This window comes from Pseudophryne corroboree, chromosome 7 (assembly GCF_028390025.1).
Source record: "Pseudophryne corroboree isolate aPseCor3 chromosome 7, aPseCor3.hap2, whole genome shotgun sequence".
Classification (NCBI taxonomy): domain Eukaryota; kingdom Metazoa; phylum Chordata; class Amphibia; order Anura; family Myobatrachidae; genus Pseudophryne; species Pseudophryne corroboree.
The window spans coordinates 268,922,297-268,948,083 of record NC_086450.1 but is presented as its reverse complement, the minus strand read 5'-3'; the positions used below and the strand labels follow the sequence as shown (position 1 = coordinate 268,948,083).

The window sequence follows — 25,787 nt, the reverse complement described above, 5'->3', positions numbered from 1 at the left end:
CGTCCGTGGTCACCAGGATCAAATCCTGTATGCCGAATCTGCGGCCCTCCAATAGATGAGCCTTTTGCAACCACCACAGAAGATATACCCTTGTCCTTGGCGACAGGGTTATTCGCAGGTGCATCTGAGGATGCGACCCTGACCATTTGTCCAACAGATCCCTTTGGAAAATTCTTGCATGGAATCTGCCGAATGGAATTGCTTCGTAAAAAGCCACCATTTTTCCCAGGACTCTTGTGCATTGATGTACAGACACCTTTCCTGGTTTTAGGAGGTTCCTGACAGGTCGGATAACTCCTTGGCTTTTTCCTCGGGAAGAAAAACCTTTTTCTGAACCGTGTCCAGAATCATCCCTAGGAACAGCAGACGTATCGTCGGAAAACAGCTGCGATTCTTGGAATATTTAGAATCCAGTCGTGCCGTCGAAGAACTACTTTAGATAGTGCTCTTCCGACCTCCAACTGTTCTCTGGAACTTGCCCTTTTTAGGTCGTGCAAGTAAGGGATAATTTAGATGCCTTTTTTCTTTGAAGAAACATCTTTTCGGCCATTACCTTGGTAAAAAGGCCCGGGGTGCCGTGGATAATTCAAACGGCATCGTCTGAAACTGATATTGACAGTTCTGTACCACGAACCAGAGGTACCCTTGATGAGAAGGACAAAATTTGGACATGGAGGTAATCCTTGATGTCCAGGGACACCATATAGTCCCCTTTTTTCCGGTTCGCTATCACTGCTCTGAGTGACTTTATCTCGATTTGAACCTTTTATGTAAGTGTTCAAAACATTTTAGATTTAGACTATGTGTCACCAAGCCGTCTGGCTTCAGTACCACCATATAGTGTGGAAAAATAATACCCTTTTCCTTGTCGTAGGAGGGGTACTTTGATTATCACCTGCTGGATATACAGCTTGTGAATTGTTTCCAATGCTGCCTCCCTGTCGGAGGGAGCCGTTGGTAAAGCAGACTTCAGGAACCTGCGAGAAGATGTCTCGACTCTCCAATCTTTACCCCTGGGATAATACTCGTACGATCTAGGGGTCAACTTGCGAGTGATCCCACTGCGCCCTGAGACTCTTGAGACTACCCCCCCACCTTGAGTCCGCTTGCACGGCCCCAGCGTCATGCTGAGGACTTGGCAGACGCGGTGGAGGGCTTCTTTTCCTGGGAAAGGGCTGCCTGCTGCAGTCTACTTCCCTTACCTCTATGTCTGGGCAGATATGACTGGCCTTTTGCCTGCATGCCCTCATGGGAAAGGAAAGATTGAGGCTGAAAAGACGGTGTCTTTTTTAGCTGAGATGTAACTTGGGGTAAAAAAGGTTGGATTTCCCAGCTGTTGCTGTGGTCCCCAGGTCCGATGGACCGACCCCCAAATAACTCCTTCCCTTTATACAGCAATACTTCCATCTGCCGTATGGGATCTGTATCACCTGACCACTGTCGTGTCCCTGACATCTTCTGGGAGATATGGACAACGCACTTATCTTGATGCCAGAGAGCAAATATCCCTCTGTGCATCTCACATACATATATATAGAATGCATCCTATTAAATGCTCTACATGAATAAAATATTTTCAGTCAGGGAATCCGACCAAGCCAACCCAGCACTGCATCTCCAGGCTGATGGCGATCGCTGGTCGCAGTATAACCACCGTATGTGTGTATATACTTTTTAGGATATTTTTCCAGCTTCCTATCAGCTGGCTCCTTGAGGGCGGCCGTATCTGGAGACGGTAACGCCACTTGATAAGCGTGTGAGCGCCTTATCACCCTAAGGGGTGTTTCCCAACGTACCCTAATTTCTGGCGGGAAAGGGTATAACGCCAATATTTGCTATCGGGGTAACCCTACGCATCCTCACACACTTCATTTTATTTTATCTGATTCAGGAAAAACTACAGGTAGTTTTTTCACTCCCACATAATACCCTTTCTTGTGGTACTTGTAGTATCAGAAACACGTAACACCTCCTTCATTGCCCTTAACGTGTGGCCCTAATGAGAAATACGTTTGTTTATTCACCGTCGACACTGTATTCAGTGTCCGTGTCTGTGTCTGTGTCGACCGACTGAGGTAAATGGGCGTTTTTAAAACCCCTGACGGTGTTTCTGAGACGCCTGGACCGGTCCTAATAGATTGTCGGCCGTCTCATGTCGTCAACCGACCTTGCAGCGTGTTGACATTCTCACGTAATTCTCTAAATAAGCCATCCATTCCGGTGTCGACTCCCTAGAGAGTGACATCACCATTACAGGCAATTTCTCCGCCTCCTCACCAACATCGTCCTCATACATGTCGACACACACGTACCGACACATAGCACACACACCGGGAATGCTCTGACAGAGGACAGGACCCACTAGCCCTTTGGGGAGACAGAGGGAGAGTCTGCCAGCACACACCAAAAACGCTATAATTATATAGGGACAACCTTATATAAGTGTTTCTCCCTTATAGCATCTTTTATATATATACAATATCGCCAAAATCAGTGCCCCCCCTCTCTGTTTTAACCCTGTTTCTGTAGTGCAGTGCAGGGGAGAGCCTGGGAGCCTTCTCTCCAGCTTTTCTGTGAGAGAAAATGGCGCTGTGTGCTGAGGAGATAGGCCCCGCCCCTTTTTCGGCGGGCTCGTCTCCCGCTATTTTTGAAGTTAGGCAGGGGTTAAATATCTCCATATAGCCTCTGTGGGCTATATGTGAGGTATTTTTTGCCTCTAATAAGGTTTTTATTTGCCTCTCAGAGCGCCCCCCCCAGCGCTCTGCACCCTCAGTGACTGTTGTGTGAAGTGTGCTGAGAGGAAAATGGCGCACAGCTGCAGTGCTGTGCGCTACCTTTATGAAGACTCAGGAGTCTTCAGCCGCCGATTTTGGACCTCTTCTCTCTTCAGCGTCTGCAAGGGGGCCGGCGGCGCGGCTCCGGTGACCATCCAGGCTGTACCTGTGATCGTCCCTCTGGAGCTAGTGTCCAGTAGCCAAGCAGCAAATCCACTCTGCACGCAGGTGAGTTCACTACTTCTCCCCTAAGTCCCTCGTTGCAGTGATCCTGTTGCCAGCAGGACTCACTGTAAAGTAAAAAACCTAAGCTAAACTTTCTCTAAGCAGCTCTTTAGGAGAGCCACCTAGATTGCACCCTTCTCGTTCGGGCACAAAATCTAACTGGAGTCTGGAGGAGGGTCATAGGGGGAGGAGCCAGTGCACACCACCTGATCTGGTAAAAGCTTTACTTTTTTGTGCCCTGTCTCCTGCGGAGCCGCTATTCCCCATGGTCCTTTCAGGAACCCCAGCATCCACTTAGGACGATAGAGAAAATGTAGATAGAAGGTTTTGTTATCTGAGGGCTGTGCATGAAATCCTCTACTAATTTGTTAGGCACCTGCACTGTGCTTTGGACACAGCTAATGAATGATCGATTGCAGATGGGACTGAAACCATGAGAAGTCCCGAAGCCGCTATACACCTGAAAGCCGATATGCGCTCCATAGCCAAAACGAGGCTTGAAACGCCCAGGAGACTGAAACGTCAGCATGATGGGCGGGCTGACAATCTAGCGCTCAGCTTAAATGAAGAGAAGGGAGACACTACATTCATTCTGATGAAGCCGCTGAGCCCGGAGGGAGGCGGGGAAACGCGTCAACTACTCATTTAAATTGCTATATATACCACTATCCGGAGGTCTCGACAACCAACACGTACACTCCAGCAGGTTGTAGTTGGAATTCTTCACCTTTTCTTATGATCCCCCAGAGATGACTGCACGATAAAGGTTGAAAGCACCAGCAGCCGGGGAGGACATTCTGGGTGAAATAATCCATACACAGGAGTGGTGAGACCGCACTGCATAAATGTCTGGCCAGACACGCTTTTAGAGGGAGCATTGGCTCACATTATTAACAGGCTGTGGCTATATAAAGCGCATATACCCGCATTCTATGTGAGGAATAACTTTATTTCATCATTTTTTCATCAAAGTGACTGTTATATAGCCCCACAGAAAAGAACATTGTGTGTATCATTCAGCCTCAGTAAATATTGGATAAGTTACATTTTAACCATTACAATAGGTGTTGTTAAGAAATTCTAAGTGGATATAGAGTAACTTGTTACAATATATGTTACATCTAGTTCATATGTGAAATAATCATTGTAAAGGTATATTGACCGGCCGGTGGTATAAATTGCATATTTTATATATATATATGTTTTTTAATAAAAAGACCCTTATAAATTCTAATCCATATGCGCTGTAACATTAGTTTTTTTTTGTTTTTTTTTTGTTGCTTGTTTGATTTTTTAATCTAATAGGGGTGAGTAGCCCTATGTTACTGGCAGCATATTGATTGGAGTGACAGAGCGCTAGATTCAGTATTGGTTGTTCCATATTATATTGTGTGCAAAATGGGTAATGAGACTTTAACATGTACAACTAAGATTTACTACTATTACTTTAACATGTACAACTAAGATTTACTACTATACTCTTTTTGTATTAAGAAATAGTAGGATAGTGGCTCTAAGCTAGCACTGCTAGACAGATATTTGCAAAAGAAAAAAAAAACACACAGTTTGAAAAAGGGGACATTTATATTTGACCATATCCCGGATTTCTTCAGGTACGGTGGCTGTTGAGATCTGAACTAATTTCTCCTTTCAGAAGTTCTCCTTAGAGCATAAAAAGCATATACAAAGTGCACAACAATTTCTGACTTACTTTAATATGCATTTAGCATAAGCTAGAGGTTCCTAAATGCGGTCCTCAAGGCACCCTAACGGTCCAGGTTTTACGTGTATCCATGCTTGACCACAGGAGGCTTAATTAGTACTTCAGTCAATTTGATTTAACCATTTGTGCTGAGCCATGGATATACTTAAAACATGGACTGTTAGGGTGCCTTAAAGACCACCTTTGGAAAGCTGTGGTATAAGCCGATTCATACTGGTGAACATCCTCAAAAGCACACATGCACTTTTGTTGTACTATACAACATGGTGTCCTGCAAAAATGCATTTAAAACAAACTTGCCTCAACACGGGCAGAAAATGTGGAAATAGCATCAATAATCTGAAAACTACTGTAATAGAAAAGGCACTCACCTCAAGTGCTTAAAAAGTATTTCAACTTGTGTCTGGCGCTGGCCCTGAATTAGATTCTCGGTGAGGCCCAGTCACATGGTACCTGGCTCGCCAAGGGGGGCTTTTTGGTGTGACCGAAGTAACAGTAAGTAATGACACTCAAGTGAAGGTAGATGGGGTAGTCCTAATGATTTTACCATGTTTTCACCCTGTGCATTTTCAGAGGGTCTACTAAGCTGCAAAACTAGGTGCATAATGATTTTGCAAGTACAGTTACAAGGATTGGGAAGTGACCCGAGCCGCATACAAAGCTTTATGCAAATAAAAAATCAAAGCTTATCTACATTTTTGCATTTGTTTGGAAAGGAGTCTTAGGGGTTAATGTAATACCCTGATCGAAGCAGGCACAAGCAAGTTCTCCTTCAAGTCTGCTCATTGTTTTAAAGGGGTTATCATTTAAAAGGCAAAATTACCTACTGTAGTTTTGCCTTTTTGCTCCTTTATAACATCGAACAGACACAACGGGAACTCGCTGATGCCTGCCGGCTATTACATTTACCCCTTATAGTCGTTGAAATAATGACCATAATTGCTCTACTTACAGGGTTTGAATGCAAAACTGTAAAGAATTCTGGGCTAGTGAGGAATCTCACAGGTGGAGAGTTGAGCAGCAAACTAAGCCTGGACCTTGAGGTAGAATGTGGAAGTGCATTCTCTCTGCGGAAATCTGAAAATCAAACCGGAATTATTGATTAAAAAAAACAAAACGTTAAAATTTGTAACACACAGGAGCAGTATCACACCCTTTGTCATTTGCCTCATTAGATATCTACAATTTGTAGTACACTTAAGTAGCTTAAACTGCAGTCTGACTATCCAGGTATGCCAATTATTGCCAGCAGGAGGAGCTATGATGATGTCGAATTTTTATAGTACACAATTAATCCATCTCCTCATTGCATAAATTTGACCATGAATGGGCACCCATAAAACTCAACCATTTTCTTTGCAATTTATGCTGTCACTGTATAAAATGGAAACAGAATTGCAAGACTGGTGCTCCTTCTAGATCCAGCACATGTACTTGTAAATACTAATGCAGACCCTTGAAATGTTGCATAATACTGTACATTCATATTCAAATATTGGGGTAAATGTAATAGCCTGTGAACTGCAGGCATCGGCAGGTTTCCATGCTGCCTGCCAGGAGCCACATCTTTGTAGTGAGGAAGACCGGAGAAGGAGCTGGGACAAAGTAGGAGAGAATACCCACCCCTTGGCTTAGAGAAAAAGTTGAGGACTCCAGCCACTGTCGAGTTAAGAAGGCGGGCCATAGCCAGCGGCTCCGCCACACCCATCCCGGAACACACACACATCTACTGTAGTTTCATTAAAATGTAGTACTGCCGGACTCAGAGACAGTGGCAGCCCAGAGTTACTGGCTGACAGCTTAGTAGTTCTGTGCTGCTGTGCAAACAAAAAAAAGAGAACCATCGGGACCAAGCTTACTATCCATAGCGGCAAACCATTCATGTATCCGTCATTGATGGTAAAACTATTTGACATTGGAGTACGACCATTGATGATTTTGAATCATCGATGGTCGATGGCCGCCCCTAAGTAAGAGCGCCCAGGATAAGGAAGAGGTAGATGCTGGACAGGTGTCAGTGGCTGCAGCAGAGCAGACTGGTCCAGTTGCCAGTGAGTCCAAGCAGGACACGACCCATAAGACATGCTCACTGCCAACACATGTGGTCATGCCCCAACTCAAACAAACAGCAGCAGCCAGTAAGAGGAGACAGGACTATGTTAAGAGATGAAGGCTCATCTGTACGCCCTCTTCCCGCTACACTCACTCACCCTTTGATGGTACCCACGACATGTGCCCCGTGTGACCTACTCTCGTTATGCCACTGGTAGTTCAGCATACAAGAGAAACCTCTATTGGTGTAGTAATTATTACACTGCCCAACAAAAAAAAAAAATTTGTTTGGTGCCTGGAATGTTAGTTTTGATTTTGGATATATTGGGCGTGCTTATTCCAAATATGAAAACAGTTTTTCTCTAACCGCTATAGTTTTGCGCATGCCAAGGCCATGGCACATCGCCATCTGAGTGACTTTCAGTCTGAGCAGGATGTCATTCATCCTGGTTGTCAGAAACTTTCTGGGCAACCACAAAGCTCAAAACTATGCTGAGCTAGTAAACAACATGCTCATTGATTTCAGAGACCTTGGATGTAATATGAGCATAAAAGTTCATTACTTACACAGCCATTTGGACTGTTTTCCAGAAAATTTCGGTGATATGAGTGAAGAGCAAGGTGAAAGATTTCACCAGGACATTAAAACAATGGGAGATCACAACCAGGGAAGATGGGATATACATATGATGGCAGATTACAGCTGGAATTTACAAAGAGACTGTCCAAACAAAGTCCGTTCAAGAATGTCCCACAAAAGAAGGTTGCTAAAATAATTGTCTTTTCATTTATGGTTTTATTTTATTATTTTGAAGAAAAGGTGTTATTTGAGTAAATATAGTGTTACTGTAATGTTAGTATGATTTATTGATGTCACTAAAATATTCTAGAAAATAATTTTAGACTATGTTTTTTAACGGTTTGTGTTTTATTATGTGAATCATAGGCCTGATATGAAATAGGGTAACATAAATCAGATGATGTTTATATCTCAAAAATTAAAGCTGATAGGCAAAAAATAATGTTATATTTGAAATCAGCACACCAAATATACATAAAATCAGCTCAAAAATCCTCGGAACCAAAACTATTTGTGTTTTATATGTGAATCATAGGCCCAATATGAAATAGGGGAGCACAAATCAGACAATGTTTATGGGGTATATTCAATAAGTTTCGGAAGCTGCCATCTTGTTGGAAAGACGGAAGCTTCAGACAGATTTAGGTCGGAAGGGGTTCCGACCTATTCATTAGAGGGACGTTTTTTCCGACAAGTTGGAAAGCTGTCGGAATACATGCAGATTGGCGGCTTCAGACGCCGAGCTGCGTGTATTGTCGGAAGCGTGGCTAAATCCAATAGGTTCTAGCCCCGTTTCCGACAATATCAAACGACTTTTAAAAAAGTGGGATTGGCATTGTGGGAACGGGCCAAACCTGTCGGGTTTGGCCGCTGCACTGAATACTGACCTGTCAGATCCTTTCCGTCGGAAAGGATCCGACAGGTATTGAATATACTGTACCCATATAGCTAAAAAATTAGAGCTGATAGGCGAAAGTTAATGTTAGATTTGAAATCCGCACACCAAATATACATAAAATCAGCTCAAAATCCTCGGCACCAAAACTTTTTGTGTTTTATTATGTGAATCATAGTCCTAATATGAAATAGGGTAACACAAATCAGACGATGTTTATGGGGTCTATTCAATGCATGTTGGATCCTCTCCGACGGAGGGGATCCGACAATGCAGTATTCAATTTGCGGGCAAATCCGGCTGGTTTTGACTGTTTTCGACAATGCCAATCCGATTTTTTTTAAAGTCGGATTGACATTGTCGTAAACAGGACTAAAACCTGTCGGATTTGGCAGCAAATCCGACAAAATGCGTGATCCACATGTTTTCCGACAAGTCGGAAAAACGGCTGGACCATTGAATAGTTCGAATCATGATTCGACCTAACAAAGTCTGAAACTGCAGTCTTTCCGACTAGACAGCAGTTCTGAGTTGAATTGAATAGACCCTTCGATCTCAAAAATTAGAGCTGATGGCCCTCATTCCGAGTTGATCGCTCGCTGTCGTTTTTCGCAGCATAGCGATCAGGCTAAAAACCGGCTGTTCTGCACATGCGTATGGGCCGAAGGGCGCACGCGTCAAGTACTTTCACACAAAACGAAGCAATTTTACACAGGGGCGAGCGACGCTTTTCAGTCGCTCTGCTAATCGGTGAGTGATTGACAGGAAGTGGGTGTTTCTGGGCGGAAACAGACCGTTTTCCGGGAGTGTGCTAAAAAACGCAGGCGTGCCAGCCAAAAACACAGGAGTGGCTGGGGAAACAGGGGAGTGGCTGGCCGATCGCAGGGCGTGTTTGAGACGTCAAATCAGGAACAAAACAGTCTGCAGTGATCGCAATCTAGGAGTAGGTCTGGAGCTACTCAGAAACTGCAGGAAAAGATTTTCGAGCAATTCTACTAATCTTTCGTTCGCTATTCTGCTTATCTAAGATACACTCCCAGAGGGTGGCGGCCTAGCGTTTGCACTGCTGCTAAAAGCAGCTAGCGCGCGATCAACTCGGAATGAGGGCCGATAGGAGAAAATTAATGTTATATTTGAAATCAGCACACTAAATATACATAAAATCAGCTCAAAAATCCTCGACACCAAAACACGTGTTGGGCTATGTTATCAAGCATTTAAGCCATGACTTCTCACATACAGTAACTTTTTCGCAGCCCTTGATTCAGAACAGTTACACATTATATTCAATTCTCTTGTCTCCACAGTAGGAGAATTCAACATGCGGCCCTCGAGCTGCTGTGAAACTACACATCCCAGCATGCCCTGACAATTTTAGCATACCCTAATAGTAAAACATCCTGCAGGGCATGCAGGATCTGTAGTACCACAGGAGCTGGAGGGCCACATGTTAAAAGCCCCTGCTCTACGGGGTCAGTAAAGAGCATGGGTGTAACTATAGTGGGTACAAGGAGTGCCATAGCTATGTGGCCCAGAGGTTTCGGGGGGGCCTGGACCCAGGTTATAAACTTGCATAACAATTTCACAAAAATGCATGCTTAGCATTGCCCAGCCTGAATTGTCACTGAGAGGTACAGTATGTGTAGTGGATTTTATAATGGTAATATAATGGTGCCACTGTAATGTGGCACAATCTGAACTGGAGGGCACTGTAATGTGTCATAATCTGATCTGCTCATTGTAATGTGGAGGGGAACTATAATGTTACATAATGTGGCCACAGTATGTATATATATATATGTATCTATAGGTCTATATTTATATAGGTATATATATATATATATATATATATATATCTATATAGAGCTATATATCTATATAGAGCTATATATCTATATAGAGCTATATATATATATATATATATATATGTGTGTGCCTCATTGTTTTCTTTTCTTAGTGCCACAGCAGGCTGATTTTGAGTAAATAATACTGCCGTCCAGCAGTGTGAAACTGAGAGCACCGGAGCTAACATACTATATGACACATGCTGGGGGGAGAGTGGCAGAATTCAGCCTGACAGGTCTATATATATATATAAAAAAAATTAGGTAATACTAACACTAATGGTAATGTATTGATGCTTGTATTATAGAATATTTATACAGAATTTCTAAGCCACAGTGCTGTGTCTGTCGCTCACAGTCACAGTTCTCAGCTCACAGTATCACAGCCTAATAGACTAGCTCCCAATGAGGTGACAGCCCTGCTGCTGATTCTTACAACTTAGCTGAGCTGCAACACTTCTTAAACCCATGGGTCATGCCCAGCCAGCTGCATGCCTGCCCCTCCCAGTCCCTGCCCATCTCCTGGAGCTTGCTTATTCTGAAGAGGCCATCCAGAGTCAGCTATCTAGCGAGATCCTACCAGCGGTGCAGTTGCTGAAAGTGGCTGTGAGGGATGTCCACGACAAGGGATAAACAGCCAGGTGACACACACATACATCCCCCCTCCCGGCAGTCCGACCCACCGCTCACATGCCCGCCCACTGATTTAAAATAGCGGGGGGGGGGGGGGGGGGGGAATTATCCCACCAACAAAATGGCATTTGATGTGCTCTGGCCAGGGCCCCCTGGCATGCCTGAGTAATATGTACCCCCCCCCCCCCCCTCTCTCGACACCGCTGGGTATGTATACATACCTTGGCACGCCTGCGGCCAAAAAGGGGACTGGTGTTATGCACACTAGTGCCAGCAGGAATGTACTGGTGTCTGAACGGAGAGGGATGCAAAACAAATGAACTCACAGACAGACTGGGGAATATGACATTACATACATAGAAGGTGATAGGGTAACAAAATAAACACAAAGTGAACAGAGAAGCCCAAAGGCTAAGAAACTGGGTGTCTCCCTAGTATTAGGAATGCTCAGATGGAAAGAAGCGAGATGTTGTGATTTAATACGTAGAGAACCCGAAATGCTGTTGCTAAGGGCAACAGCAAAACCCTAAAGGGTTACCAACGGGTGTGGCAGTAAACTCCTTGGTCAGAGATGGAATAATAGACACAAGGAGAGTCTCCACAATCCTAGTCCTCACTTGCAGTGCACTGGTTCAGCTTACTGCCACTAAACTGACACCTGAACACCTTGCACAGTGAGAAAGGATTTTGGCAGGCAAGTCTGAGAATACAGCCGCAAAAGAACCCCAGCAGGTTAAACGACTGACTCCAGTCTTACTGCTAGGTCTGGATTGGCAGAGTGTAATACCAAATCCCAAGGCCTATTTGCAGTAAGCAACAAACAAATACAAAGTTTACACAGTACTAGCTAGCTTTCAGGAACTGACTAACCAACAAAGATTCAGCAGCATCTGCCTAACCTGAGAAGAGGGTTTATATAGCAGGTGCTGTCCACGCCCCACTCAGACCTCACAGACTGTGAGCACAAAAACCAGCACCGGATCCCCTGCCGTGCACAGAGCCTGTAACCACTGCACAGCAAAAGACCCGAACCGGAGTATCAGCTACGCTCAGGTTACTCCGCTAGCACTTGTCTCCCGGTTGCCATGACGACGTGGCAGCACAGAGCAGGAGACCCTAACAGTACCCCCCCTCTGACGAGGGGTCAAAGAACCCCTACCACCGGGTTTATCGGGGAACTGCGAGAAGAAAGAGCGTAACAGTCTGGGGGCATGAAGATCACAACTGCGCACACACGACCGCTCCTCCGGGCCATACCCCTTCCAGTGCACCAAAAATGACAGCCGACCCCGAACCATCTTGGAGTCAAGAATCCTTTCAACAACAAACTCCCTCTGGCCACGTATCAGAAGAGGGGAAGGTCTTCCACTGGAAGAAGGATTACTAATCGCCCATTTTAAAAGGGAACAATTAAATGTTTTATTGATACCCAAAGAACGGGGTAGATCTAACTGAAATGCCACCGGATTGATAACCCTAGTGATCTTATAAGGACCGATGAACCGGGGGTCTAACTTATGAGATGGCTGTCTCAACTTCAAATTCTTGGTAGACAACCAGACGAAGTCTCCTAATTTGAAGCTGCAGGGTCTTTTCCGCTTATCAAAAACCCTTTTGGTCACTAATGACACAGACACAAGGGCTTTCTTCACTTTCCTCCAAATACCTCTAAGGACCGAAACCACAGAGGAACCACCAGGCGTGGAGTCCAGGGGGTCAAAAGAATTGGCCTTAGGATGATGCCCATACACACAAAGGAAGGGAGAGATCCCTGTAGCAGAGTGAGCCGCGTTGTTATAGGCAAACTCCGCCATGGACAGATGAGCAACCCAGTCAGTCTGACACTTGGAGACATAACACCTGAGGAACTGCTCCAAGGACTGGTTCACCCTTTCAGTCTGCCCATTAGACTGCGGATGGTAGCCTGACGACAAGCTGACAGAAATCTGGAGATCGGAACAAAATGCCCTCCAGAATTTGGCCACAAACTGGGATCCGCGGTCAGAGACCACATCAAGTGGCAACCCGTGGAGGCGCACAACATGCAGCATAAATAATTCAGACAGGCGTCTGGCCGATGGCAGCCCAACCAATGGAACGAAGTGCGCCATCTTCGAAAACCTGTCAACGACAACCCAGATGGCTGTCATCCCCGAGGATTTGGGCAAGTCCACCACAAAATCCATTGAAATGTGGGTCCATGGCTTAGATGGAATAGAGAGTGGATGTAATGGGCCAACAGGAACCCCTCTAGGAGTCTTATTTCGGGCACAGATGTCACATGCCCAAACCCACTGATCCACATCCCTAGCCACCGAGGGCCACCACACCGCCCTAGATAGCAACTCCCGAGTTCTGGCAATACCCGGGTGACCTGCCGACTTCTTGGCATGGAATTCCAGGAACACTCGCTGTCTTAACCTAGGAGGCACAAACAAAAGACCTACCGGAAGGTCTGGAGGAGCCTGCTCCTGTGCTCTAAGGACTAATGACAAGAGGTCCTGGGTAATGCCCACTTTAATACATGATGGGGACACAATGGGCAATGGCTCCTCGGTGGTCTCCTGGATTGGAGCAAAACTCAGCGAGAGCGCATCAGCCTTGATGTTTTTTGACCCAGGGCGATATGTTATCAAAAAATTAAAGCGAGCAAAAAACAAAGCCCATCGTGCCTGCCTGGCATTGAGGCGCTTCCCTGACTCTAAATATGCCAAATTCTTATGGTCAGTGAGAATTGAGACCACAAACTTAGCCCCCTCAAGCCAGTGTCTCCACTCCTCGAGTGCATCCTTAATAGCCAACAATTCCCGGTTACCCACGTCATAATTCATCTCGGCAGGCGAAAATTTACGGGAAAAGTAAGCACAGGGATGAAGGCGATTATCAGACACCCCCATCTGAGAGAGCACTGCCCCAATACCCATCTCAGAGGCATCCACCTCCACCACAAAAGGACGCTCTGGATCTGGGTGTCGCAGCACCTTGGCCGAGACAAATGCCCTTTTGAGATGGGCAAAAGCCGCTTTGGCCTCACAAGACCAGTGAGCAACATCCGCCCCTTTCTTAGTGAGTGCCACCAAGGGCGCCACTATAGACGAAAATCCAGCGATAAATCGTCTATAAAAATTTGCAAAGCCCAGAAAACGCTGAAGCGCCTTCAAACTAGTGGGCTGCACCCAATCCAGGACTGCCTGTACCTTGGAAGCCTCCATTTGGAAACCTTCTGGGGAGATAATATATCCTAGAAATGCGATTTGCTGAACTTCAAATTCGCACTTCTCCAGCTTCGCCCCAAGCCGGTGGTCTCTGAGTTTCTGGAGGACTAAGCGTACATGCTTCCGATGTTCCTCCAGGGAATGGGAGAAGATCAGGATGTCATCTAAGTATACAACTAAGAATCTATCCAAATATTCCCTGAGCACATCGTTCATGAAGTCCTGGAAGACTGCCGGGGCATTACAGAGCCCAAAAGGCATCACCAAATATTCATAATGCCCTGAGTGGGTATTAAAGGCAGTCTTCCATTCATCCCCCTCTCTTATTCGGATTAGATTGTACGCACCGCGTAGGTCAATCTTAGAAAAAATGGTGGCAGTACGAAGCTGGTCAAACAAGACCGAAATGAGAGGCAGTGGGTATGAGTTTTTAATCGTGATACGGTTCAATTCCCTGAAGTCGATGCAGGGTCGCAACGAACCGTCCTTTTTACCCACGAAGAAGAACCCCGACCCAACTGGAGACTGAAGGTCTGATAAATCCCTTAGCCAAGTTCTCCTGAATGTACTCTGCCATAGCCTGAGTCTCAGGACGTGACAGGGAGTACAACCTGCTCTTGGGAAGCTTAGCATTCGGCAACAAATCAATGGCACAGTCATAGGGGCGATGGGAAGGTAGTACCTCTGCAACTCTTTTGGAGAACACGTCCGCAAAATCTGCATAACATCCTGGCAATCCTGGCAAACTTAGCTGCGAAAGCCTGACTGGAAGGCTCAAGCAACTCCTGAAACAATCAGTACCCCAACTAAGAATCTCCCCAGAGACCCAGTCAAATTGAGGATTGTGGGCCCTTAACCAGGGTAACCCCAACACCAATGGGGCAAAAGTACAGACAGTCACATAAAAGGACAATTTTTCAGAGTGTGTGGCTCCAATAAACAAAGAAATCTGGCTAGTGCAAGAGGTAATTTTACCCTGGGATAATGGTTCCCCGTTTAACCCACAAATCTCAATTTCCGATGCCAAGGGTACTAAGGGAACAGAGGGCGAATTGGCGGTCCATAAAAACCCCGTCGGCCCCACTGTCCACAAAGGCCTCAGTCTTGACAGTTTGACCGAGGATCTTCAAGGTCACCGGAATGATAAAAGTCTTCTTGGGAAATTCTGACTTCTGGCCTGACAGGATATTTCCCATCACTCTGAGGCCCTGAAGTTTTCCGGCTTTTCTGGGCATGATACTACCACATGACCTTTATTCCCATAGTACAAACATAACCCCTGCTGTCTCCTCCGCGTCTTTTCACGCGAGGAGAGGCGGGTAGCCCCAATCTGCATAGGCTCCTCGGAAAATTCCTTAGAGTCTGAGGTTCCCTTGGGAAAGAAGGAAACCTCGGTCTCCCTTTCAAGCCTGCGCTCTCTCAGCCGTCTATCCACCCGAATGGATAACTGCATGAGCTGATCCAAGCTATCAGGCAAGGGATATTGTACCAGTTGGTCTTTTAACTGGTTAGAAAGACCTCTTCGGTACTGGTGTCTCAGGGCTGGGTCATTCCACTGGGTATCATGGGCCAACCTCCGAAACTCCGTACAATAAACCTCAACTGGCCTTCGCCCTTGCTTAAGGATCGAAATCTGAGCCTCGGCTGAGGCCGTCTTGTCAGGGTCATCATACAACATACCCAGTGCCGTAAAAAAAGCATCAACACTTTTAAGCGACGGACAGTCAGGCTACAACCCATATGCCCAGACCTGTGGGTCTCCTTGTAGCAAGGAAATCACTATGCCCACCCGCTGAATCTCCGACCCAGAAGACTGAGGCCTAAGCTGGAAATATAGCTTGCAGCTCTCCTTGAAACAAAAGAACTGCGAGCGATCTCCAGAAAAACGATCCGGGAGATTTACTTTCGGCTCCTTAACCCCTGAAGGCACTGCTGCTGCGGGAGCTCTGCCAGCGGCCTGCGAGGTGTGCATTTTAATGGACAAATCATTAAATTGTCGAGTCAGGACCTGCACCTGATCGACCACCTGTTGCAAAGTATTTTGAGGTGTATGCTCCATATTCCCACAAAATTTCAACAGGAGTATTGGGCTGCTGAATATGTTATGCACACTAGTGCCAGCAGGAATGTACTGGTGTCTGAACGGAGAGGGATGCAAAACAAATGAACTCACAGACAGACTGGGGAATATGACATTACATACATAGAAGGTGATAGGGTAACAAAATAAACACAAAGTGAACAGAGAAGCCCAAAGGCTAAGAAACTGGGTGTCTCCCTAATATTAGGAATGCTCAGATGGAAAGAAGCAAGATGTAGTGATTTAATACGTAGAGAACCCAAAATGCTGTTGCTAAGGGCAACAGCAAAACCCTAAAGGGTTACCAACGGGTGTGGCAGTAAACTCCTTGGTCAGAGATGGAATAATAGACACAAGGAGAGTCTCCACAATCCTAGTCCTCACTGGTTCAGCTTACTGCCACTAAACTGACACCTGAACACCTTGCACAGTGAGAAAGGATTTTGGCAGGCAAGTCTGAGAATACAGCCGCAAACTTGCTAGGTTCACAGAGTAGCAAAAGAACCCCAGCAGGTTAAACGACTGACTCCAGTCTTACTGCTAGGTCTGGATTGGCAGAGTGTAATACCAAATCCCAAGGCCTATTTGCAGTAAGCAACAAACAAATACAAAGTTTACACAGTACTAGCTAGCTTTCAGGAACTGACTAACCAACAAAGATTCAGCAGCATCTGCCTAACCTGAGAAGAGGGTATATATAGCAGGTGCTGTCCACGCCCCACTCAGACCTCACAGACTGTGAGCACAAAAACCAGCACCGGATCCCCTGCTGTGCACAGAGCCTGTAACCACTGCACAGCAAAAGACCCGAACCGGAGTATCAGCTACGCTCAGGTTACTCCGCTAGCACTTGTCTCCCGGTTGCCATGACGACGTGGCAGCACAGAGCAGGAGACCCTAACAACTGGGGCAGGGCAGGGCATCTGGAAGAGGGGAGGGGCTTTGCCACATAACCCCGTTTTCGTCATTTTGGGGGCGTGCCCAGCGCTCTCCGAGCATCTAGGAAGCCCCCCGGCTCACCTTCTCGCACTGTTAGATGCGTGAGCATGCGCACGGTATCGATTCAGTGATCACCGGCTGCTTTGCAAAGCTGAGCAGCGATGATCACAGTCTCTCCCAACTTGACCCCCCCCCCCCCACTCCACAGGACACTGCGACCCGCGGGACAGTGGAATCGGGACAGCTGGGGGGTATGTGCAGATATGAGTCAATGTATATACTGTATCTATGAATGTGACTGTATATCCGTAATGTATGTATGTGTATGATTATGTGGGTGCGTGAATGTATGTATAGTCAGTAAATATTGGGACATCAGCACAATTCTCATATTTTGGGCTCTATACACCACCACAATGGATTTGAAATGAAACAAACAACATGGGCTTTAACTGCAGACTTTCCGCTTTAATTTGAGGGTATTTACATCCAAATCAGGTGAACGGTGTAGGAATTACAACGGTTTTTACATGTGCTTCCCACTTTTTAAGAAGCACATATAGAATAGTTCTCAAGAATAGTTGGGTCAGGGGATCATTCAGTATGATGCTATGGGGCTCACAAAGCTCTGGTTACGCACCTTATAAAGAGCATAAGCAGATTCGGGAGGGGGAGGAGGCATAAAGGTACATGCCCCCCCCTTCCTGTCATTTAGGAGATTATTTATTTTATTTGTAGAAATACAGTATGTTCCGGCGCCGGGACAGCATGCCCACTCCAAGCGCTGGGCGAGCGGTAGCTTGCAGAGGATCTGTGTCCCCTGAGAGACAAAGTGGCCATCAGTGCTGGGGCAGTGTGTCTGTAGAGCGGCAGTGGCGGGTGTCCAGAGCCGGGACCATCTATTGGTTCCCAGCACTGGTCGTTCAGCGGCGACGGGCAGCGGATCGGCGCTTTAAACTTGGCACCAATTTGGCAGCCAATGAGAAGCGTCGGCCTCGGCATTTCAAATCCGGCGCGCAGTGGGCAAACACGGTGCGGCCGCGATGAGCCAATCAGCGCTCGCCGCGTCATAGAGCCCGCCCCCAGCGAGTGAAGGCAGACGGGACCTGGAGAGAAGAGAACGCCGCCGGGGAGCGCCGGAATAGGATGGCCAGCGCCAGAAGACAGAAGATGCCGCGTAAGCTGTTCCTGAGGCCGCAGAAGAGGCCTGAAGACACGGGCATCAGCGGAGAAGATGTCCAGCGGCGGCTGGACACACAGAAGACGGGCCAAACGGCAGAAGAGTGAAGCTGAGGACCGGAGAGGACACCAGGGGTGGAAAGAGAAAGAGCTAACGAAGCTCCCCCCTTGTGCCTCTACCACCGGTACAGGTAGGTCCTCGGTGAGGGCGCCTGTCACCCACCCCTCCTCCCTAGACCATCAGGGATCGGGCATTAGGCTCGTGGGCACAGTCAGACTACCGGCCTGTGACGCAGTAGGCGGGCAATAGGCCCGTGGCTAATCCCATGGATTAGGCCTGTCCCCATGTAGAGGGCATTAGGCCCTAGTTAAAGTGCGGCCACTAGTGTATATAAGGTGACCCTGGGCGATAGGCCTAGGTCACCCAACTGGCCCCATGATAGGCGGGCACTTGTGGGTAATTGTCAGGCGCGTTTACTTAACGCAGTTATGGCCCTCATTTATGCCCCTTGAACCCCCCCCCCCCTTTTTTTTTTCTTTCTGCCCTGAAAGGATCTTTACCATTATTACCGTTATTATTATTAGTATTACTATTGTTATTATTCATGTTGCTGTTCCTACATTGCTCAACCAACACCGGTTATTTTCATTACTTATGTTTCACTTGAAATTATTGTTTTTAGGATGGCGGGTCTGCGGCCCCCTAATGTACCCCCTACCGCTATGGCTTTCCCGAGACAGGGGCACCCTTACGGTCCCTTTCCTGACCGGCTGCGGTATCTTACTGTTCGACCTACTCTGGTATGTCGCTTTCTTTCTTTCTTGTATACTCCTATATCGTCTCTTCTCTCCTTCGTAATATCCCTCCCTTTCTTCCTCTCTTCACCTGGTCCACAGTTTGCGATCTTTGAGGTCCTTTACCACCCCGACATATGGCTTCTACACTTAGGATACTTTCCATAAACGCCAGGGATTTAAACATCCTTGAGAAGAGGACCGGTGCTCTCCGTTCATTTCATGCGGAGAGGGCTGATATTGTCCTTGTGCAGGAGACCCATTTCCGACACTCCCCCTCTGCACCCCATATTAGGAATAGGTTCTTTCCTACCTCGTATTATTGTAATTATTCCCAATCTAAATCTAAAGGTGTGGCCATCCTTTTTGCTTAACATTTACCCATCACCAATGTGGTGGTCCACAGGTTGGAGGAGGGGAGATGCCTTTTACCTATATGCTCTATTTTTAATACGACTTTTACAATTGTTAACATATATGCTCCCAACCAAGGTCAACCTGCCTTCCTCGAGACTATTATGGACAGAGTTGACACGCTGAAACAGGGGATCCTGATTGTGGGGGGAGACTTCAACTGGGCCCTCGACCACACCCTAGACACCTCCTCCAAGCCCCCGTTGGTGCATCACCGCTCGTCCAGGAGAGTGAGACGCCTCCTCCACCTCCATCAGCTGTCCGACGTCTGGCGCATATTTCACCCGTCTGACCGGGATTACACATATTATTCAGTTCCTCATCGTTCATACTCTAGACTAGATTATATTCTTCTTGACCACAGACACCTACCCCTGGTCTGCGATGCCTCTATAGGCCAGACAACATGGTCCGATCACGCTCCAGGCAGACTGGACATTGTCATCGGACCCTCTCCTGCCCAGCTACGCTCGTGTCGCTTTAACGAGTCTCTATTGCACGACCCGTACTGTAAAGCCCAACTTGAGGATGCCATTAATATGTATATTGACTGTAACGTCTCCCCTGATGTCTCTGACTTGACGATTTGGGAGGCTCATAAATATGTAATCCGGGGAAAGTGCATTCAATTGGGCTCCTATCTAAAGAAACAATGTTTGGGCCAAATTGAGGGAAACCGCCCATAAGGCCTCTCTCCCCTGACACTTATGTAGATCTGGTCGCTGCCCGTTCGTCCCTGAATAAATTACTGTTGGATAAAGTGAAACTTTCCTTTCGGAAGTGTCGCAATCGGTATTACAGATGGGGCAACAAGCCGGGCAAAATGCTTGCCAGGGCTTTACGTACTCAGAGGGTGCTCTCGTTTATCCCCTCCATAAAGGACGCACATGGCCGTTCTCTCCACAACACGGATAAAATTGCGGAGACATTCTGTTCGTACTACACCTCCCTATACAATCTCCCCTCTCCCGATTCGGCTAGCGGTAGGTCACGCGACGTGGACGCTTACCTTACAAAGATTGGCTTCCCTAAACTCTCAGAGGATGCCGGGGAGGAGTTGGAAAGGCCCTTTACTTCCCAAGAACTCGATGATGCTATTAAATCCACTCCTTCTGGAAAGAGTCCTGGCCCTGACGGTTTTACCATCAATTACTATAAAGCCTTTAAGGATAAATTGTCCCCTCTCCTCTTGGACGCGTGCAACACAGTCTCCGATGCTAACCCTTTTTCTAGGCAATCTCTTGAAGCCCACATCACAGTCATCCCTAAGGAAGGCAAAGACCCCTCCCTGTGCCCCAGCTACATATCCCTTCTCAATGTTGACGTTAAACTCTTCGCCAAACTCCTTGCTAATAGGCTCAGGTCCCTCCTACCCTCCCTTATACACAATGACCATGACCAAATGGGGTTTGTCCCTGGTCGAGAGGCGAAGGACAATACGTCTAAGATCATTGCTCTTATACACTACGTCTCCTCAAAAGACTCACCGGCGATCCTACTATCCACTGACGCTAAAAAAGCGTTCGACAGAATTGACTGGGGTTTTATGGCTGGGGTGTTGAGACACATGGTACTGGGTCCGACCTGCTTACATCGCGTCCTGGCCCTTTACACCTCCCCTTCGGCCAGAATCGTGATTAACGGTTCCTTGTCCGGATCGTTCGATATTAATAATGGGACTAGGCAAGGCTGTCCCCTGTCCCCCATGATTTTTATTCTCTGTATGGAGGCCCGAGCTAGGGCGATTAGGCTAAATCCAAATATTTCTGGGATCAGTCTTCGGGACACTGACTATAAACTTGCCCTCTTCGCCGACGATTTACTGGCTACAATCACGAACCCTACAGTTTCCTTACCTAATCTAATGGTCGAGTTTAAGCTCTTTAGTGAGCTCTCTAATTTTAAAATAAATTACTCAAAATCAGTGGCCCTGAATCTTACTGCCCCGCCTACCATGGTATCTGGACTTAAAGCGGCACTTCCCTTCACCTGGCACACCTCTCAATTGAAATACTTAGGGACTACCATTACCAGGGATCTTTCACGTCTTTTCGATTCCAACTTTACCCCTCTCCTAACTAAACTTCGTGCAGACCTCCAGTCCTGGACTTCCAAGTCTTTCTCTTGGCTAGGCAGACTGGGTATTCTCAAGATGAATTCCCTCCCTAAAATCTTATATCTATTGCAGACCCTACCGATCAAAATTCCTTCAACTTGGTTTAGGGAGGTCCAACTGCTATTTAGAGAATTCATCTGGGGAGGCAAGAGACCCCGCTTGAAATTTTCCATGATGGTTAGGCAGAGAGACAAAGGTGGCCTTCGCCTGCCAGACATACAAGGCCACTACCGAGCCTGCCACCTCCAAAGGATTCTTGGGTGGTCTAGAGCTGTACCATCGAAACAATGGGTGCAGATTGAGAGCCAGGCGCTCCCCTAACCTATTGCCGACGCTCCGTGGTTGCACACCCTCCCTGCCATTTCCCATCCCACTGTAGGCCCCACTTTGGCGTGTTGGAAGGTGATTAGAAAATCCCCCTCTGTTTCCTCGCCGACTTCCTCTTACATGTCCTTTTTATTTAATGAACGATTTCTCCCTGGTATGGATGCGCAGGCCTTCCAGCATTGGTTTGATTTAGGACTCTGCAGGGTCGGGCAGCTGATGGATGGGAGTGGGGTTGTCTCCTTTTCGGATTTACAAGAGAAATGGCATTTACCGCCCAGAGATTTTTGGCGCTATCTGCAAGTTCGCCATTTTTTGGTATCCCAGGGCTATCCTGGAGGGAGGCCCCCAACCCTCACGCCGTTTGAACGCCTCTGCGACAGCCCGTCACCCCCGCTTCACTCTATATCCTTGATATACAACCTTCTATTGACAGACTCCAGCTCAGCTCTCCCATCCTTTACTGAGGCGTGGGACAAAAATCTCGGCCGGGAGCTCGGAGAAGACGTTTGGGAGAAAATATTCAAACTGGCTCATGCTTGCTCCCCTAGTACACTGGTAGTAGAGACCCAGTACAAATTGATTTATCGGTGGTATAGATGCCCTGACATTCTTTCTAAAATGGGTCTTGGACTCCCTGATACCTGTTGGCGCTGCTCTTCTGACCCAGGGAACCCGCTCCATATATGGTGGTCGTGCTCCTTACTCCAGCCCTACTGGAAGGAGATACTTTCACTTTCTGCTGAAATTACGGGAGAAGCGGTACCGACAGATCCCCTGTTTTGGCTGTTTCATTACTCGTCCAAACCCATCTCGAGCTATAAACATTCCCTTTTATGCCATCTTAACAATGCCGCCAAAGCGGTGATTCCTGTCCGTTGGCGATCCTCCTCCGCTCCAACTGTTAGAGATTGGTTGAATAGAGTAGATCTTTATATGGACTTGGATGATATAATGACATCCGCTGATGGGGGCTATTCATCCTTCAGGGATACGTGGGCTCGATGGCTACTTTTCAAAGATTCCCCAACCTTTAGGTCCATCCTCGCCTACAGTTCTCCCACGTCCTCTTAGATGCTTCCCCACCTCAATGTACTGCTTCCCGTTATGTAGTAAGCAAGAGACTCGCACTTTGGACCAGGTGATTCTGATTCTGATGCTTGTTCTTATCCTTTCCCCTTTCTTCTTCTCCTCTGCTTCTCTCCGTATCTTTTCTTTCCTCTTCTTCTTTATCTTGTTTTTTGCTTTGGGCTAATAAGGTTAACAAGACATGTTTGACTATCAAACTATACCTATCTATGTGTTTGAGCTGTTATATAACATTGAATACATGCTCTTCTGTTATTGGCCATGGGAGCTAGACAGGCCTGCAGCTGTATTACGACACTACTTTCTATTACGATTGTCTGTATGTTAACCGTTTGTTATTGCTATGGGCCCTCATTCCGAGTTGATCGGTCGCAAGGCGAATTTAGCAGAGTTACACACGCTAAGCCGCCGCCTACTGGGAGTGTATCTTAGCATCTTAAAATTGCGACCGATGTATTCGCAATATTGCGATCACAAACTACTTAGCAGTTTTAGAGTAGCTCCACACTTACTCTGCCTGTGCGATCAGTTCAGTGCTTGTCGTTCCTGGTTTGACGTCACAAACACTCCCAGCGTTCGCCCAGACACTCCCCCGTTTCTCCGGCCACTCCTGCGTTTTTTCCGGAAACGGTAGCGTTTTCAGCCACACGCCCATAAAACGCCGTGTTTCCGCCCAGTAACACCCATTTCCTGTCAATCACATTACGATCGCCGGAGCGAGGAAAAAGCCGTGAGTAAAAATACTATCTTCATAGCAAAGATACTTGGCGCAGTCGCAGTGCGAATATTGCGCATGCGCACTATGCGGAATTTCACTGCGATGCGATGAAAAATACCGAGCGAACGACTCGGAATGAGGGCCATTGTTTTTTCAATTAACACATTTTGCACTAAAAAAGAGGAATAGGGGAAGCTGCTGGGGAACAGGAAGTGTTTGTTTTTTTAAGTAAATGGACATAAGAAATGGTGGCCAAACTCACTTAAAGCCTGGGTATTCCTCCTGCGCTACATAAAGTCACTGTAAGTCCATTGTGAAGTGACATAATAACATATTTTCACATGCATGTGCAGACCAGTACCAAGTAAGGAAGAGAGGAGTATTCCGCAGGACCAGGCAGAATCAACAGCCAGCCAAGCAGGACTCGGGTCTGACTGTATTTAAATATATTATACATATTTACAGTGTAAAAATGTATGCATGAACAGTGGGCCTAATTCAGATGTGGTTGTTCTTGCGATTGCTGTTGCTATCTTTTGCCGTTCGCAATTGTAACACTATATGCTAATATGGAATCTAAGCCTAAGCATAGGGATGCCTACTGCTGTCGCATCTTTTCCGTCCGACGCTGTACAACTGCTGATACATTGGGACCATCAATGCAAATCAGGTCATATCACAGATTCTGAGTACCTCTGAAGTTGCGCAGGCTGAGCAGCTCTCCTGGGATGCAGAAGGCTCTCCAGTTGCAAGTAAAATCGCAACTGCTAATTTATGTACGCCCAAAAAATGACGTTTTAACGTCCATGGCACTCCAGCGTTTTTTAAACACTCCCCTTTCCCACCGCCAAATGCTGTCTACCTGTCACTCACTTTGCGACGAATACCTTGGTGCGAACGCCATCACAGTTCAATAACTGCGGCTCAAACGCAAGGTATCTATGGGGTAAATTTACTAAGGTGGGAGTTTGTTCAAAATTGGCGATTTTGCCCATAGAAGATTCTATCTATTATTTTCTAGAAGCAGGTAGTAATAATAATTTTATTTATATAGCACTCTTTCTCCAATAGGACTCAAGGCGCTTAACAGATACATAGCATAATATAGTACAGAAAGTAAAAGTACAGAACAGCTTTTCATAAAATACAGAAGCATGGAGATACTAAAAGGGACATTATGGAAATGCTTGCGTAAACAGGAAAGTCTTGAGTTTACTTTTGAAGGATTCTATAGTTGGGGCCTCTCGCACTGTGCGGGGAAGTGAGTTCCATAGAGTTGGAGCCGCATGACTAAAAGCTCGACCCCCAGATGAATTACGGGAGATTATAGGTACTGCTAAAAGTCCTCCATCTACATATCGCAGTAATCGAGTGGGGCAGTATGGGGTCAGAAGCTGCTTCAGGTACCTTGGGCCCTGGTCATGTAGTGCTTTGAAACTCAGTAAGCCAATCTGAAGATGATTCGCCATCTTACAGGCAGCCAGTGAAGGGAGTAGAGTATGGGTGTTATGTGGCTAGAACAGGGCTTGTCGGTTAACAGCCTGGCAGCTGTGTTTTGCACCAGCTGTAAGCAGTGCAATTATTTTGCTGGGAGACCAAGGTAGAGGTCTAATTGAGATGATACAAATGCATGGTTGACTTTTAGCAGATCATCTGAGGGAATTAAGTGCTTGATTCTGGCTATGTTCCTCAGGTGAAAGAATGAGGATTTGATTGTGGCTGATATCTGATGTTTAAGTGTCAACCCACCATCCAGGACAACGCCAAGATTCCACACACAATCAGTGGTTTGTAATTTTGAATCCCCAAGTGTAAGTCCAGTTGGTTGGCTATGCTGCAGTCTTGTCCTTTGATGTTGCGGTCCTATCATAAGGACCTCTGTTTTATCCGGGTTCAGTCACAGCCAACTGGCACTCATCCACTCCTGGAGTTCAGCTAGACAGCCTTTTAGGGTTGCTATTGGGTTATCAGTGCCCAGAGCACAGGACAAGTACAGTTGTGTATCATCTGCATAGCAGTGGTAGACCAGCCCATGACGCCTGATTATTTCAGCCGGCGGGAGCATGTATATTGCAAAAAGCATTGGGGATAGTATAGAACCTTGTGGGACACCACATGGCAGTGGCACTGATGGTGATGAGTATACTCCAGACGATACTCTCTGTGACCTGCCTGTGAGAAATGATTTGAAC

At 46.7% G+C, this 25,787-nt stretch overlaps 1 protein-coding gene across 7 annotated transcripts in view; it reads right to left on the bottom strand.

Annotated features, from left to right (window-relative positions):
* The window catches only part of HECW2 (HECT, C2 and WW domain containing E3 ubiquitin protein ligase 2), a 1,325,610-nt gene that overhangs the window by 269,858 nt on the left and 1,029,965 nt on the right, over nt 1-25,787 (bottom strand). For all 7 annotated transcript variants that reach the window (XM_063934135.1, XM_063934134.1, XM_063934138.1 and 4 more), the window contains one exon: nt 5,675-5,799. In XM_063934135.1, the coding sequence (XP_063790205.1) occupies nt 5,675-5,799 (125 nt within the window). The remainder of the gene's footprint in view (nt 1-5,674; nt 5,800-25,787) is intronic.